A 15,701-nucleotide genomic window follows, 5' to 3' on the forward strand; every position below is an offset into this window, starting at 1 on the left:
AAAAATATAACTAAATTAGTAAAATTGGTGTTGATTTAGCAAAACTGAGGTTGTTTTATAAAGTGTGCTTACATCATTCCCTACAGACATTTACTTGTGTGACTTCATTACAGATGTTTTATACCTCTTGATGGTAACATTGTAAAATGTCAGAGAATGCTGTGACCAAAACTACTCTGATTTAGTTTGGTACTCATACTTAACTTAAGTGTACAGGACACCACATATTCCCTTAAAATGTCCACATCTCTGCAGTACACAGGCGGATTGCAAAATAATATATTTCTTATTCTTGTATTGGAATGGGGCTGGGGTTTTGTGTGTGAATGTTTGTTTTTATGTTTGAGGATCATTTTAATAATATGACTTACTTAATTATAATATTAATTATTTAAAAAACCCAGAAAAAACCCAAAATTATTTCTGGGTGTTGACTGTACAGGTATGTGTACCAGAGTAATGGGTAGTTTCAGAATGCACAATGTACTACATATGTGCATTGGCAAAGAAGAATGCAAATTAATGCCAGTTGAAATGTATAAGAAAGTAATAGTAGGAAGCAAAATAAATAGAATATGTACCAGCAAATCAACTTGGTAACAGTTAATGTTCTAGAAATTCTGAAATTCCATGAAAGATTCCATGAGACGCTGTACAATCTGTAGATAGAAAGTGGCAATTTATGCACATTTCAACAGCATTGACTGCTACGTGTGGATGTTTTTTTGTATTTCCGGTGAAAAACATTGTTGTTCTTATTATCGACACATGGTGTTGCATGCTTGGTTAATTACACTTCTAAAAATATCAATATTAATAAAGTAAAAATATAACTGAATTTTATTTTCAGAAGCTAGATTTTTCCAGCTCATCAGAAGGAAGTACAGTTAATTTAACTGTCTTTGGAGAAGAAAAAAGCGAAAGTGAACCAGAAAAAGCATCAGAAATACAAGCATGCTTTACAGAAGGTATGGAAATAAAATTTGGGCCTAGCAATTACATTTTGCTTGTTTGCAACAAACATTGGCTCTTCAAGGAAGCTATTTGCTATAGCAGTCCTGGATCGTAATTCATCAAGTCTTAGGGTATGATTAACTTTGCCTGCTGTAGATAGCAATACTGACATCTACAAAGTACTATTTGTTAAAGCAAAGTTCAATATGTGTGTATGTAGTAATTTTTTAATATTTCAAAATAATCACTAGGCTCAATTCTACAAACTTATTCTCAGCAGACAGTAATTCTGTTAATTTAAATTACTTTGTCAGTAGTGAAATCTGCAAGATCAAACCCTACACTAGGCTCACTTTACTAAGAAATTTAAAATGAAATCATATGATTGATCACTTCCTAATGCACCATCATTCATTCGATGGAGATTTTGACTCAAGCAATAAACTTTTGTTGAGATTGCACCATTAATGGGGAGAGAGGTTGTATAAATATACTGTGGGTTAAAACACGTGGATGAGATCCTGTGTATCTATTTAAGTAAAGAAGTGAGAACAGCATACTTGCAGGTCCTTAAATATTTTGATTTATTTTAGTTCTGAATAGCTGCATCTTCTAGGGGACTACTGAAATTTACTATGTAGGAAAGAATTTCTGCGTTTTTTTGATATTATGGATCTTAATTTCCTTTTAAATCATGAGTAAAATAATTCAGAACAAAATATGGTCCAGGATTAACTCCCCTATCTTGTTCATGCTTTTTAGTTCACTGTTTTGCAGACATCTTTGATATTAGGCTGGAACCTTTGTCCTTTGAAGTATTATTTTACTGGTCTTTATATACCGGAATTGTTAGTGTGGGGATGAATTGACTATATCAAGTTCTTAATTAAAAAAAAATCCAACAAAAAAATGTATCCTTCTCAAATAATTTGACAATATATTAAAATTCTTCCTTATCCTTGTTTGTGTGTCCAACTCATTCTTGGACATAAGATTTATTTTTTCATAGTATAAGCGTGTTGAGTGGTTGAAGGTGAGGTAGTTCATGTTCTTCACAGTGGTAGCTGTTTTAGCTGAGATGATGAAATACAGTGTAACTTATTTGTAACATATGAACTTAATGACACTTCACAGGAAAACCAGAATGCCTTCAGGATCGGTTAAAGTCATGTCAACTTGGTTTTGTTTCTATGTGATTCATAATTTTTAAAGAATTAATTAGGCAGTTACTGAGATTCATTACCAACAGTGCCTTGAAGGCCCCAAGATAAAGTTGGGAGCTCTCCAATGTGAGGCAAATTTCTGTGGACAGTTGCCACAAATCTGTATCACATTGGAAAAGCTCTCATTTTCTCCTGTTAAAACATTTGCTTATGTAAAGAGTTATCCTTCATCTGCCCATGGAGCATCAGTTGTTCCTCAGCATTGTAAAAAATAGTATTAATGTCTGATTTATTTAAACCTTTTCTAAAAGGCAACAGTTCTTTTAAAAGAACCTTCTGTATTCTTGAACAAGTTCATGTGGAAGTTGCCATGTATGCTTGTTGTTTCTACTCCCTGACAATTTGCATATATTCTTTAATTATCTGTATATAAACGGAATAATTAAATTTTAAAATGTGTTTGTAAATGAAAATTAGTTCCGTTAGATGACTGTCCTTTACTATAAACTTGATGTAGCATCAGAGGAAAAATTGTGTACACTCATGTTAAAACAAAGTATAAAATTGAAAAGATAAGTGGCATAAGTGGCCTGAAGTAACTTGAACTTTGTGAAACAGAAGCTAGCTAAGAATAATTTTATTTTTCAGGATAATAAAAATTGTAGCATATAACAGTTTCTTAATGTTTGTGCAATTAGGCTGTGTACGGAAGTTTAAATGCTGTAGAGGCAGTACAGAGAGCACAAGAGGAAGAATCTGGTGGAACCTTCGAAAAACCTGTTACAACATAGTAGAGCACAACTGGTTTGAATCATTCATTGTCTTCATGATTCTTCTCAGCAGTGGTGCTCTGGTAAGTAGAGCTTGCACCCATAGAAATAGTACCTATAAAAATGTTTTTCTAAGTAGTATTATAACACATGAATTCCTTAAGAATAAAACATTGAAGTTGCCTTTGAAGAAAACTTCGAACTAAATTCCCAGAATATTTTGTGTATTACATTTAATTTAGATTACATTAAAATGTTGATGACTGCTAGGTGACGTGTGTGTTTATGAAAGGGATTATGCTAAAAATCTTACTTAAGAAATTACAAAAATCGTGAAAAGGGAAATGTATGCATGAAAAAATTGTTTTACTTAAACGGAAAATTGTCCCGCAAAGTAGATACTGAATTCATCATGTTCTTAGTTAATTTTTTGCTACAGTTTTAGTTGCAGTATTTCTGGACTGTTACATAGGAACTCTCGAATTTCTTTTTACTATTCTTAGGGACTTTTGTTGCTTCACATATTTGGTTTCATTTTGGTTGCTAATTGACACAGGATTTGTTGTATATTGTCTTGGTCTCTGCTCCAGCACCTAAAGCACCAGGTACTTTCCTTCCTTCTTAGCTGGCCTTGGTGTTTGCAGGGTAGTTTCTCTCACTTTTTCCCTCACTGCTCATACTGCTATGCAGTGCTTTGCCCTTTCTTAAACATGTTTTCCCAGAGTTACTGTCAGCTTCATTGTTGTGCCCAGCTGTTCCCTGTGTGGTGTCAATGGTGGAGCTGGCACAAAGCAGTCCCCTGGCCTCTTCTCACAGTGGCCACCTCTACAGCCTCCCACTACTAAAACCTTGCCATCAGCTCCTGCCACAGGAATTCACTAGAGATCATCAACATAGTATCTGGTCTCTTGTTAATTGAAGTTGATGTAATAATGAGAGTGGCTTCTGACAAACCTGGCTGGACTTTTCAGGGTGAAAAATTATAATTCTATGTTGAATATTATTGAAATTTCTAAAAAGCTTTTGGGCAACCTCTGACTTTTTATTGTAATTCCATTTTCAGACAAAAATAAAATTTAAAACTCAGAAAGAATGTAATTGTAATTTCTGTTATTTGGTTTTTCAAGGTAAAGCATATAAAGTTGAAAGTGATTTTACTTTGCTGTTTTCATTTAGTTCTGGCTTAATTTGTAATGTTCAAAGGCTTTTCAATATCTGACTTATATGTAACCCATTCTTTACAGGCTTTTGAAGATATATATATTGAACAGCGCAAGACCATAAAAGTCCTGCTGGACTATGCTGATAAAATCTTTACTTACATCTTTATTCTGGAAATGGTGCTAAAATGGGTGGCCTATGGTTTTCAGACTTACTTCACTAATGCTTGGTGCTGGCTGGACTTCCTGATTGTTGATGTAGGTACTATCCTTTCCAAGTAGTCTGTTTCTGTTGTTTAGGCAGGTGGTTTTATGTAGCTTCAGTCTGATAAGAGATACATGCAGTGAATAATATGTTTGGTTTAAAGGAATGGAAAATACATACTGGTGAATAAGACCCTGCTGCAGTTATCCAGTGTGTAACTAAATCTGCCTTTGTGCTGCCATTGACACCATGTGTTCTGTGTTTTACTGTGTGGAGTCCCAGCTGGTGAGGGAGCGCGATTTACAGATTTGATTTCAGTGTACTGGATGTGGCAGCAGAGAGCAAGGAGGACACAGACACAGGAAGGTAAAGGGGAATTTAAGTGAGCACTTGGGATTGGGCATTTGATCCTGGGCTTAATGGGGCACTGACAAAGAACTTCAGGGGAGAATTGTTTTTCAACAATAACATTAAAAGCTAGTGTTGACATTGCACTCCAGAGAAACTAAATTAGTGACATTGCATGATATGTTCATTTAAAGGAGTTCTTTCTTTTTGTGAAAATGTTGGACTAGAAATTCAACAAGTGGACAAAAGAAAACTCTATTGATTGGATGGTACCTGGAATCTAGGACAGAAATTTTATCCCCTATCTTTAGAATTGAAACTTACCTAATGCCCTTTTTAAAGTAGGTTTTTTGGAAGAAAAGGCACAAGTGGCATTTTTTATTTGTCTTCCTCATTTAACTGTGCTTCTTTTTCCAGTGGATCCCCATTCTCAGCAAATGGACTAACTCAGTGACTTGAGAAAATATGTGATATATTTTTTCTGGGATATGCAGTTTCCTGCTTTTTACTTTCATGGCCTCTCTACTTCTTTTGTTGTGAACTCCCAGTTAATATTTACACCAAGAAAAAAGTCAACATATTCCCAGAAAAGATGTACTGACCTGTAAAAAACTTAGCAAGTATAAAGGCCCTCCCCTAAGACTAAATTTTCCAAAACAAGATAACCTTAGCACATGAAAGGACAAAAAGTTAGGACTGTCTTTGAGTAAGGGTGAATATATAATTTTTGTATATTTGCTTTCTTTGTGGATGCTATAGCATTCTGATTTTTCTTTATTACAACTTAAGTGAAAAATTATGAAAATTATATAATCAATGGGAAATCAGCAGCAATCATCTAGATAGACTCTGTCACCTTTGCATAAAATTGTTGATGCCATGTTTTAGACTCTTTTCATACTATGAATAACCAGACAGTATGTTTCCAGAAGCTTGTGATACGTAAATTTTGAGGTTTTTTCCCATTACAACGGTCATTGGTAAAAAAGAAAGAAAATAAAATAGAAATAAGTAAATCTGTTACTATTTAAGGAGTATTCAGATTTAGTGTCTCTGTACAAGCCTGTATTGGGAAATGATGATCTTGAATTCAGTTTTAAGATCAATTCTGATTAGGCATACCGTGTATCCGTGTGGATAGGCATGGGCTCTTCATTTTTTTAGCAATCTTAGTGTTTTCATGTAGCCATCTTAATCTTTTGTTTAGAGTGTCTGCATTTTGTGGTCCTACAACAGCAGATTATATAACAATTTGTGTTGGGGGGCACCACTGGAGGTTTTCAAGTAGCTCTAACCTCAAGGTTAGACAAGACAGCTCAGGCAGATACTCTGTTTTGAATGGAGAAAGCCTTACTTAGCAATGCAATTTCCAGTGTTTGACCTCCTGTATTGTAAACCCACTTCTTCCACCCCTAAAGTCATGGTGGTCTGCTTAGCTTTTTTCTGATATTATTGCTAGACTTACTTGCTATTGTTTTCAGCCACTAACAAGGAATTATAATTATTTCTCTTCCTACTGGTTTAGCATGCAGGTGCTGCCCTCAACTGCTTAAATAGATCTTAATTTTATCTTTCTGTCCTATGCCTTTATCCAGCTAAGCATTGAAAAAATTTGCCAGTACCAGTCAAGTTAAATTATCACTGTGAGACATTTTACAGAATCTTTTCAGGCAAACTGTTCTGTACCTAGCAGCCTAAGCTCTCCAGCTGTTCCCTGTTTGGGAAAGGACTTATGGTATACAGACAAAAGTTCTTACCCGTTGTTATGTTCACAGTTATTTCAGAAACAGGTAATTAGCCCCGAAACAAATAAAAAAGCTCATTTTGCTCTGCTTTCCATGTGCAATTACAAATGGTATCACAGAGAAGAGCAAAGATGGGATTGTGCTGTATTTGGCAGCTTGTTTGAGCTACCCTTAGAGGAAAGAAATCTGCAGACTTCCTCGTGTAAACACAGCAGGAGATAGCCATCTGGAGTGAGGGGTTCAGTGAGGACACAAGTCATTGACTTTCACTGGAAAACACCAGGAAAATCAACTTTTGAGCTGTTAATCCAGCTGTACTGAAGGTTTCAAAAATTCTTGTGGATTAAACCCTTTCTTCCACAAAAGTAGGCACATTAATTGTCCAAAATACAAACAATTTTTAAAATCCAAAGATTTTTCCAGCTTATGATAACAGTGTACTTTTGTGAAATTATATTATTTGATAATTACAAAACAAAGTTGAAATGAAGCTGAGGTTGGGATTCTGTCTCATGCACATCATTACAGGATGTTTTGTAATATTTCCCCTTTTTTCTTTTTTGCAACACACCTTTTGAATTTTCCAGTTTTCTAATTTTGTATTTAGGATTTCTATGTATGTAGAAGCCAGTTTATAACTGGTATCACAGGCTGTCCAAGCCACAATCAAACACATGGAGGGTGAGGAAATTACTTTTTTAAAAATTAAAAATATACATACGCACATATCCACAGATAGTATTATGGATTAAAGTATGTTTTTGTTCAAACTGTTTTGAAATTTACATGCAATATTAGACTAATTTTTTCTTTAATTTCCTTTTCTTCTTCTTTTTTTTTAATTTATTTTCACTGAAAAATTAGGGAACCTGTGAATTTTTTTGCCAATATCCAGATCAAAATTTTTCCCCTCAAGGCATTTCTATTTTGAAGCTACTTAGGAAAGTGCTTTTGTTTTGTTTTGTTTCTTCTAGGTCTCATTGGTTAGCTTAGTAGCTACTGCCCTTGGTTTCTCAGAATTTGGTGCAATTAAATCTCTCCGAACATTAAGAGCTTTGAGACCTCTAAGAGCTTTGTCACGCTTTGAAGGCATGAGGGTAAGGAAAATAAAAAGGAAATAATGTGTAAAACAAATCCCTAAAAATATGCAAAATTATAAAAGCATGGAATAATACTAATTTAATGTCTATTAGTAAGGCCAACAGTAGCATGTTTGGTTATATGACATGCATTATTACTTTTCTATTTGCATTATTTAAATGTAATGTAGTGCTTTACATTAAATCATCTTCTAGATTAAAAAAACAAATAACTCTTGTGTTGTTTTTAATTTTTTTTTTTTTTTTTGTTTATTGACTAGGTGGTTGTGAATGCTCTTACTGGAGCAATCCCATCCATCATGAATGTACTTCTGGTGTGTCTTACATTCTGGCTAATTTTCAGCATCATGGGAGTAAATTTGTTTGCTGGCAAGTTCTACCACTGTGTTAATACCACAAATAATGAGATGCTCAAACCAGAACAAGTCAGTAATAAAACTATGTGTGAAGATATGAACAGGACTACTGGAAATGTTCGGTGGAAAAATGTGAAAGTAAACTTTGATAATGTTGCAATTGGTTATCTTTCTCTGCTTCAAGTGGTAAGTGCATAAATTTTCCACCCTTAGTTTTAGTGGTGGTATCATTTAATTCCATAATTTTCAATGTTATTTTAAAATAAATAAATAGATATGGATTTGACTTTATAATTTTGTTCTATGGAGCTAATTAATATTGCTTATTATAATTATGTGATACATTCTCTGGCCATTTTGGAAGAGGAGGAATATCTAATATTTACGTGATGGATAAAAGATTGCTTGGCACCCAGCTGCTAGTACCTTTTCAAGTGCTATGGAAATACAGTATGTAGCTAAAATATCTGGTTAAAAACTGCAGCTAGATTTTCTTTATCTGTTAAGGCTTATTGACTAATATTTTTACCATGGTTGTCATAGATAGGTTCTAGGACTTATCTGCTCTTCAAACAAAAAGAGAGCGGTAGATTTCTAGGCATGAGCCTTTTTAGAGAAAGTATCTTTAAATTGCCAATAAGACAAGCATATATATTTATAATTGAATGCATTTGACAAACTGCTTCTTGGATATTATTTGTACTCGTAAACAATTGGTAATTATTCTGCCTTTAAAAATTTCCAACCGGTAGTGTTTAGTAGTTAGTATTGTGCTAGCAGGCTGCCATCTGTTTGCTTCTGGAGGTAACAGTAGCTGTTGCTAAACAGCAGTGGGCAATTGCATAAATTACCAGCTTAGAGAGTGGCACTGCTTTTAGTATTTGTAGCATGTATTGCACCCACAGTTCACCTGTGTAATGATTGCAGTTAACATCATTCACACCTTTCCTGCCCTCAGAGGAAGTTTGATGAGGACCCTCTAGAAGGATAAATAATTGGTTGGATGGCTGTGTGGAAAGACATACAGTCAGTGGCTTAGTGTAAGTGATGTCTCTCAGAGATTTCCCCCAGGACCAGTACTATCTGATAGCTCCATCAATGACATCAGTATTGGAATTGAGTGCACCCTCAGCAGTTGGCAGATGACACCAGGCTGAGTTTTGTGATAGGCTTAGATGGCACACACTTTAAGGAGCTACTGAGTCTCTGGGCAGCTTCACTCAGTCTCTGCTTGGAGCTCCCTGTTTGCAGTGGAGTGACCCACACCATCCTGTGCAGGTGGACTAGCTGGTCATGCAGGTTCCCTGTATCATGACACGAGAGACTTGGCTCTACTGGGATGTCACATAGCACAGTGCCTTTCCTGTTCAGGTAATGCTTTACAGATGGCAGCCAGCACATCACTGTTCCCTGGGAGAGAAATCACTGTCTCTCTGGTATGATGATATTGATTGCAACTCATCTCACAGAGTGTTTATATGAATTTCCATGAAGATTAGAATTTATGCAGTGTTTTTTAAGAATTGGGGGGAGATATTCCGCAGCAATGAACTTCCTGTGAATGCTTCACTCGTAATGCACCAGACTTCTAATATTTTCTTTATATTTATGAACAGAAATATATTGCAGAAGACACTGGTTTATTTAGAATGTTCTCAGAACTGGAGCTGTGATAGAAAATATTAACAAATTTTGTTTTTAGGCAACATTTAAAGGATGGATGGAGATTATGTATGCTGCAGTTGATTCTACAGAAGTGAGTGCAATATTAAATCTACTATGTAAATATAAAATTTACTGAGGGAAAACAAATCTAAGACTGATGTGAGACTTCTTGAATGGTAGTTGAAATGACCTAAAATATAAAAAATTAAGCATAAAGCCCTGATGAATTTTCTACAATCTATGCCCACAAAGTGCTTATACTTTTATCAGGTAACAAAAATTATAGCTGTAAGCTACATAAATTACTACTAATCTAATAATTCTTCTGTAAAAATCCAAAATAATGGGATCTGGTTTTCTATTCATTTATGTCTGAGATTGTACAGATCAGGAAAAAAGTTTTTTCTGTGTCCTCAAAAATAACCCAAATAGTCAAGAGGCATCACTGCAAAAGCTAATCTAGAGCTGCAGACTCTGATGATCTCAAAAACCAAATCTGCTAATTTTTACCTATTTTTCTTTTGATCTTGATATTTGTTTGCATTTCTCCTCAGTCCAGCTCTTGATTTGCATATAGTCTGTAGGAACTGAATTGCTTTTGAGATTTGTACATTTCTGTCAGATTTAGTAGGACCTACATGAAATGTCAAATGTCATCAAAGAAAACAGACAGAGAGGGAAGGAATGGCAAGTCCTGCAATGTGTGCAATTACAGAAACCTGTATTAAATAGATTTTCAAGTTCAAATATGAGGCAAGTGTAGCGTATGCTCCAAAAGAGTTGGGTTTACCCCCCTGTACATCTGGATGCAACTTCTCCTGCTCAGGATCTTTGATTTGTCTTAACTGTTATTTGTGATGCTTTGCTGTTTTCCTGTGTTATGTAGGTAGAGAAACAGCCCAAGTATGAACACAACCTGTACATGTACCTTTACTTTGTGGCCTTTATCGTTTTTGGATCATTTTTCACCCTAAACTTATTCATTGGTGTCATCATAGATAACTTCAACCAACAAAAAAAGAAGATAAGTACCACATGTTTCATTTTCACAATACTTCATTGTTATTGAGCATTCAGTAAATGTATGCAAGGATAAATTATAGTGTCTGAAATTTCTCATAGTGGAAGGAAGGAAAGGAAAGGAAAGGAAAGGAAAGGAAAGGAAAGGAAAGGAAAGGAAAGGAAAGGAAAGGAAAGGAAAGGAAAGGAAAGGAAAGGAAAGGAAAGGAAAGGAAAGGAAAGGAAAGGAAACGGAAAGGAAAGGAAAGGAAAGGAAAGGAAAGGAAAGGAAAGGAAAGGAAAGGCAGTATTTTTCTTACTATTGTTCTTTTTTAATATCACTGACACTTAGGCCCATTGGGATATGAATGGGAAAAGAGCTCGTGTTGCAACATACTGTCTCTGTGTAGTTAAACTGTGCTTTTCTGTGGTTCCTGTGTGTTATCTTGCCTTGAGGCCTTTACTCTCCCTGGGGACAGTGCACTGAGACAAGAATGGCTTGATCTCTAATGATAGCCATTACATCAGGGAGACAGCAGAAGAAATCCCCAACCCCTTCCCACTTTCTTTATGGCTCTCGTCTTTTATTCTTTATTTCCCACTAACTGAAGTCTTCCAACAGTCACAGAATATTTCCACCATAATTATCAAATCAATTTATTGTTTTTCTTCCGAAACTCCTACTATCCAATAAGTTAATTTTACTTGAATATTTGATTTATGAGGAGAGTTTGTTAAAGATGGTCTCTTTTGCCTTCTAAAACTTCATGTCAATGTATAGACACAGCTGAAAGTTAAACACACCTTCATTCTGACCTATCATTACTCTAAGATTGGCACTACATTTGACAAATTCAGTGGGACAAAGTCACAGAATCACCCCTGACTCTGAAGCTGATTTCCATATGCCACTGCTTTGATATCATGCATACCTGGAATACAATTACAAACAAGTGCATGAAAGGAATAAAACAAGTTACTTGAAAATATAAATTGTATTTCTGAGAGGTGTTCCATGTGTGCATTACACCAGTCTAGAAATCCTTTTATTCAGAAAAGAAACCCCAAAGTAAACCCATGCTTCTTATGATCTAGGTACAGTGTAGGGGGATGATCAAGCTTCATACACACTGTTCATATATCATTTGAACTGAGATACCTATAGCCAAATGGTAAAATGCACATCCTGAAAAGGAGAATCAGTAATTTGTTTCTCTTGGTATGTTTTACCTGAAGGCATATATGCTCACAGTGTATCTTTGTACCTTTGAAACTTTTTTATTTTTATAGATTGATTTACACTGTGGAGATCATGATGCTAGATTTATTAAGTGTCTATGAAATGTGCATTTTCCAAGTTGGGTTTAGTTTTTAAAATTTATTTAATGGAATTAATCAGGTATGTATTTTTTTTAAGAAGAAATAAATTGAACTTTTGGGGATTTTCTTTGCTCCATAATTTCTTTCATTTTTCCTTCAAGATTCATCAGATATTTTAACAATCTTTGAAATAATTATTATGTTTCAGTTTTGGTAACAATGTATAAGGATGACTAAAGGGCTTTTTTAAACCATGTGCTGCAATGCTGTGAATTAATGGATATGAAGGCTTGTCTGTAATCAGATTTGGGGTTTCTTTTATTAATTTACCTTGGAGGCCAAGACATTTTCATGACTGAAGAGCAAAAGAAATACTACAATGCAATGAAGAAGCTGGGCTCCAAGAAACCACAAAAACCTATACCTCGACCAATGGTAAGAATAGTGCAATTCTTATGTCATCTGTATTTGGAGAGAAATCTCAGTGGTACATCAATTACAATAAAATTTCTCCTTTAACTCTTAAATGGTTTCAGCCTAATTAGTTACCCCTTCATTCTGAATTGAAATGTACACATGTCTGTTCTGCAGGAAAAATCTCTCATATTTGTTATGCCTCAGAAAACAGAGAATCAAAGAACATGAAGAAATATATAGGCTTGTTGAGTTTTGAGAGAAAAACTTTGAACGAGCATATAAGTTATTGGACAATGGTTTACTTAGATTTTTGAGCCTTTTGCTTGGTTGTATATTTTGGGAGAGGAAGAATGAAATGGGAGGGAAGAAACAGATGTTTATTACATAAAAATACTATAACCTTTTCTTTTTTCTTCCCTCAGAACAAATTGCAAGGTCTGGTGTTTGATATTGTAACCAAGCAACTATTTGACATCATCATTATGGTTCTAATCTGTCTTAACATGATCACAATGATGATTGAAACAGATGACCAGTCTGAACTGATGCAAAATATTTTATATTGGATTAACTTGGTCTTTGTTGTCCTTTTCACTGGTGAATGTGTCTTCAAAATATTTTCACTCCGTTATTATTACTTCACCATTGGCTGGAATATTTTTGATTTTGTGGTTGTTATTCTTTCAATAATAGGTAAGAAATTCCTATGTTCACAATGAAATATAGTTATACGTGTATTTAATGCTTTATCAAGTTGTGCAAAAATTAGAAGAGTTACTTAATTTTAATTTCTCTTGATTATTTTACATTTTCTGTGGAAAATGTAATCTGTGTTAAAAACTTACTTTCTTAATTTATTTTTATGTTTTTCACAGGTATGTTTCTAGCTGAGGTGATAGAAAAGTACTTTGTGTCACCCACTTTGTTCCGAGTTGTACGGCTTGCCAGGATCGGTCGAATCCTGCGCCTCATTAAAGGCGCGAAGGGAATCCGCACTCTGCTTTTTGCTTTGATGATGTCTCTCCCTGCCTTGTTCAACATTGGGCTGCTGCTCTTCCTGGTCATGTTCATCTATGCCATATTTGGCATGTCCAACTTTGCCTATGTCAAGAAGGAAGATGGGATTGATGACATGTTCAACTTTGAAACGTTTGGCAACAGCATGATCTGCCTGTTCCAGATCACCACGTCCGCTGGCTGGAATAATTTACTCAACCCAATTCTAAACAGTGGAGATCCAGACTGTGACCCCCATAAAGATCATCCAGGGAGCCCTGTGAAAGGTGACTGTGGCAACCCTTCTGTTGGGATTTTCTTCTTTGTCAGCTACATTATCATATCCTTTCTGGTAGTGGTGAACATGTACATTGCTGTGATTTTGGAGAACTTCAGTGTTGCTACTGAAGAAAGCGCTGAACCCTTGGGTGAGGATGACTTTGAGATGTTTTATGAGGTTTGGGAAAAATATGATCCTGGTGCAACACAATTCATAGAATACAGCAAACTGTCTGATTTTGCAGCTTCTTTAGATCCTCCTCTTAATATACCAAAACCAAACACAATTCATCTCATTGCAATGGATCTACCTGTGGTGAGCGGTGACAGAATTCACTGCCTTGACATCTTGTTTGCTTTCACAAAGCGTGTTTTGGGGGAAAGTGGGGAGATGGACACCCTCAGAATACAGATGGAAGATCGGTTTATGGCATCCAATCCTTCTAAAGCTTCCTATGAACCAATTACAACCACACTGAAACGAAAGCAGGAAGAAGTTTCTGCCACTATCATTCAGCGTGCTTACAGACGTCATCTTCTGAGACAGTCAGTAAAGAAGCTTTCATTTATGTATCAGAAGGATGGGGGTGATCAGCTTATCAAAAAGGATGTGATTGTTGGTAAGCTGAGTGAAAATTCATCTCCAGAGAAAATGAATATGTCTGCATCCACCACAGCTCCGCCTTCTTATGATAGTGTAACAAAACCAGAAAAAGAAAAATATGAAGATGACAAATCAGAAAAGGAAGACAAAGGAAAAGACAGAAGAGGAAACAAAAAATAAAAGGCACTTTTATCCATGATGAATGTTTGCAAGCTTGAAAATATGTTTTTGTCAGTAGCACTCTTACTGGAGGATTATGCCAAAATTATAAGTTTTTACATATTTACCCACTACTGCAGACAGTGCCTGTCCAAGAAAATGATCCATCACTAGTAAACCCTCGGTGGCAACAGGGAAACAAACTTGCAGAACAATAGTTTTGATTATCAGCTGTTACTAATTGAGAGGAGACACAAAATTTCTACTTGGAATATAGGAACCCTTAAGGGGTCCTAATAAGGCTGTATTTTTGTGGAGTAAGTGTATCCACTGTGTAAATTTCATCTCTTTTCTGTGTTCCACATGTGTCAGTTCTTGTTCATGATTTCATTTGCTTTAATAACATACTGCTTTATTAGTTCTGCTGTGCTGAGAAAAAAATCTAAATACTCTTTATTTCGATAAACACTAAATAATACTCTTGTGTGCCGAGAAACACAAATGTCAGGAATATGTAATTATGGCATCATAATATGAACATAGTTCTCTTCAAGCCACTTCTAAATGCAAAAAGCCAGAATTCCAGATTACTAAACCTCAGGGTGTAGATCAAAGAAGCACCAAACTATAAAAAAAGCCAAGAGTCTAGATAAATAATTTGTCAGTAAATCAAACAAGGGAATAATTCTCACAGAAAAGAGGTTGGTAACTTAGCCTTTAAGTTTAATGTATTTATTTTTATTACCTTTTAGTAGTTTTTAATTTATTGTACTGTCCATTTCAGATACAAATAAATGATGCTACATAGAGCTCCTGCTTGGAAAATTGTGAAACTACTAAAAAAATTACTTTCAGTGTACAAGATAGCTGATAATTCCTGAAACATTCAAACAATTCTTTTCACAGAAGAGCTACAAATGACAAATTCTGCCTATAGGAAATTATATCTATTTTTTAAATGGTATGTTTGACCTTGTAGTATCGTGAGTAGCTTCCATACTTTATTCCAAAGTCTGTTGCTACACTTCTCATTTCTCATGAGTGTATCCCACTTAGGAAAATAAAGCTATGAGTATAAGTTGATAGCAGAGTACCTTTGGGGACAAATACTACCTTAATATGTACCTCAGATTTCATTTTCTCTACTTTGCAGGGATGGATCATAGCAACACAAAATATGTGCATGAAAGAGGTGGTTTTGACGCCCTCTTGGCAATTTAGACAGGTTTCCACTGTAATGTAACCTTCCATAGAGATTTGAGATGACCAAAAAGATGTAGTGAAATCATCTTTGTCCTGCACTGGGATTTAGATGATTTTTTTTTGCATTCAGGCTGGCAATATACATGTAAGTAAAATACCCTCTGTTATTTAATCAGTTGTTTTACACAGTGGTACCTTTTTGAACAAGGAGACAATGACCTAATTACCATATATGTGTCAAATATGTACCCTAGTAAG

The 15,701-nt window shown here is 35.1% G+C and overlaps 1 protein-coding gene across 9 annotated transcripts in view; it reads left to right on the plus strand.

Moving 5' to 3' along the window:
* The window catches only part of LOC131560487 (sodium channel protein type 2 subunit alpha-like), a 39,571-nt gene extending 25,310 nt beyond the window's left edge, over positions 1 to 14,261 (plus strand). For 6 of the 9 annotated variants that reach the window (XM_058809243.1, XM_058809245.1, XM_058809247.1 and 3 more), the window contains exons 17-26: positions 851 to 968; positions 2,816 to 2,970; positions 4,132 to 4,305; positions 7,320 to 7,442; positions 7,706 to 7,987; positions 9,504 to 9,557; positions 10,353 to 10,490; positions 12,116 to 12,220; positions 12,625 to 12,895; positions 13,078 to 14,261. In XM_058809243.1, the coding sequence (XP_058665226.1) occupies positions 851 to 968; positions 2,816 to 2,970; positions 4,132 to 4,305; positions 7,320 to 7,442; positions 7,706 to 7,987; positions 9,504 to 9,557; positions 10,353 to 10,490; positions 12,116 to 12,220; positions 12,625 to 12,895; positions 13,078 to 14,261 (2,604 nt within the window). Of the gene's footprint in view, positions 1 to 850; positions 969 to 2,815; positions 2,971 to 4,131; positions 4,306 to 7,319; positions 7,443 to 7,705; positions 7,988 to 9,503; positions 9,562 to 10,352; positions 10,491 to 12,115; positions 12,221 to 12,624; positions 12,896 to 13,077 lie in introns of all 9 variants that reach the window. The other 3 variants (XM_058809252.1, XM_058809248.1, XM_058809251.1) reach the window with 1 other exon arrangement.
* Positions 14,262 to 15,701: the final 1,440 nt, after the last annotated feature.

Source organism: Ammospiza caudacuta, chromosome 8, assembly GCF_027887145.1.
Source record: "Ammospiza caudacuta isolate bAmmCau1 chromosome 8, bAmmCau1.pri, whole genome shotgun sequence".
NCBI lineage: Eukaryota > Metazoa > Chordata > Aves > Passeriformes > Passerellidae > Ammospiza > Ammospiza caudacuta.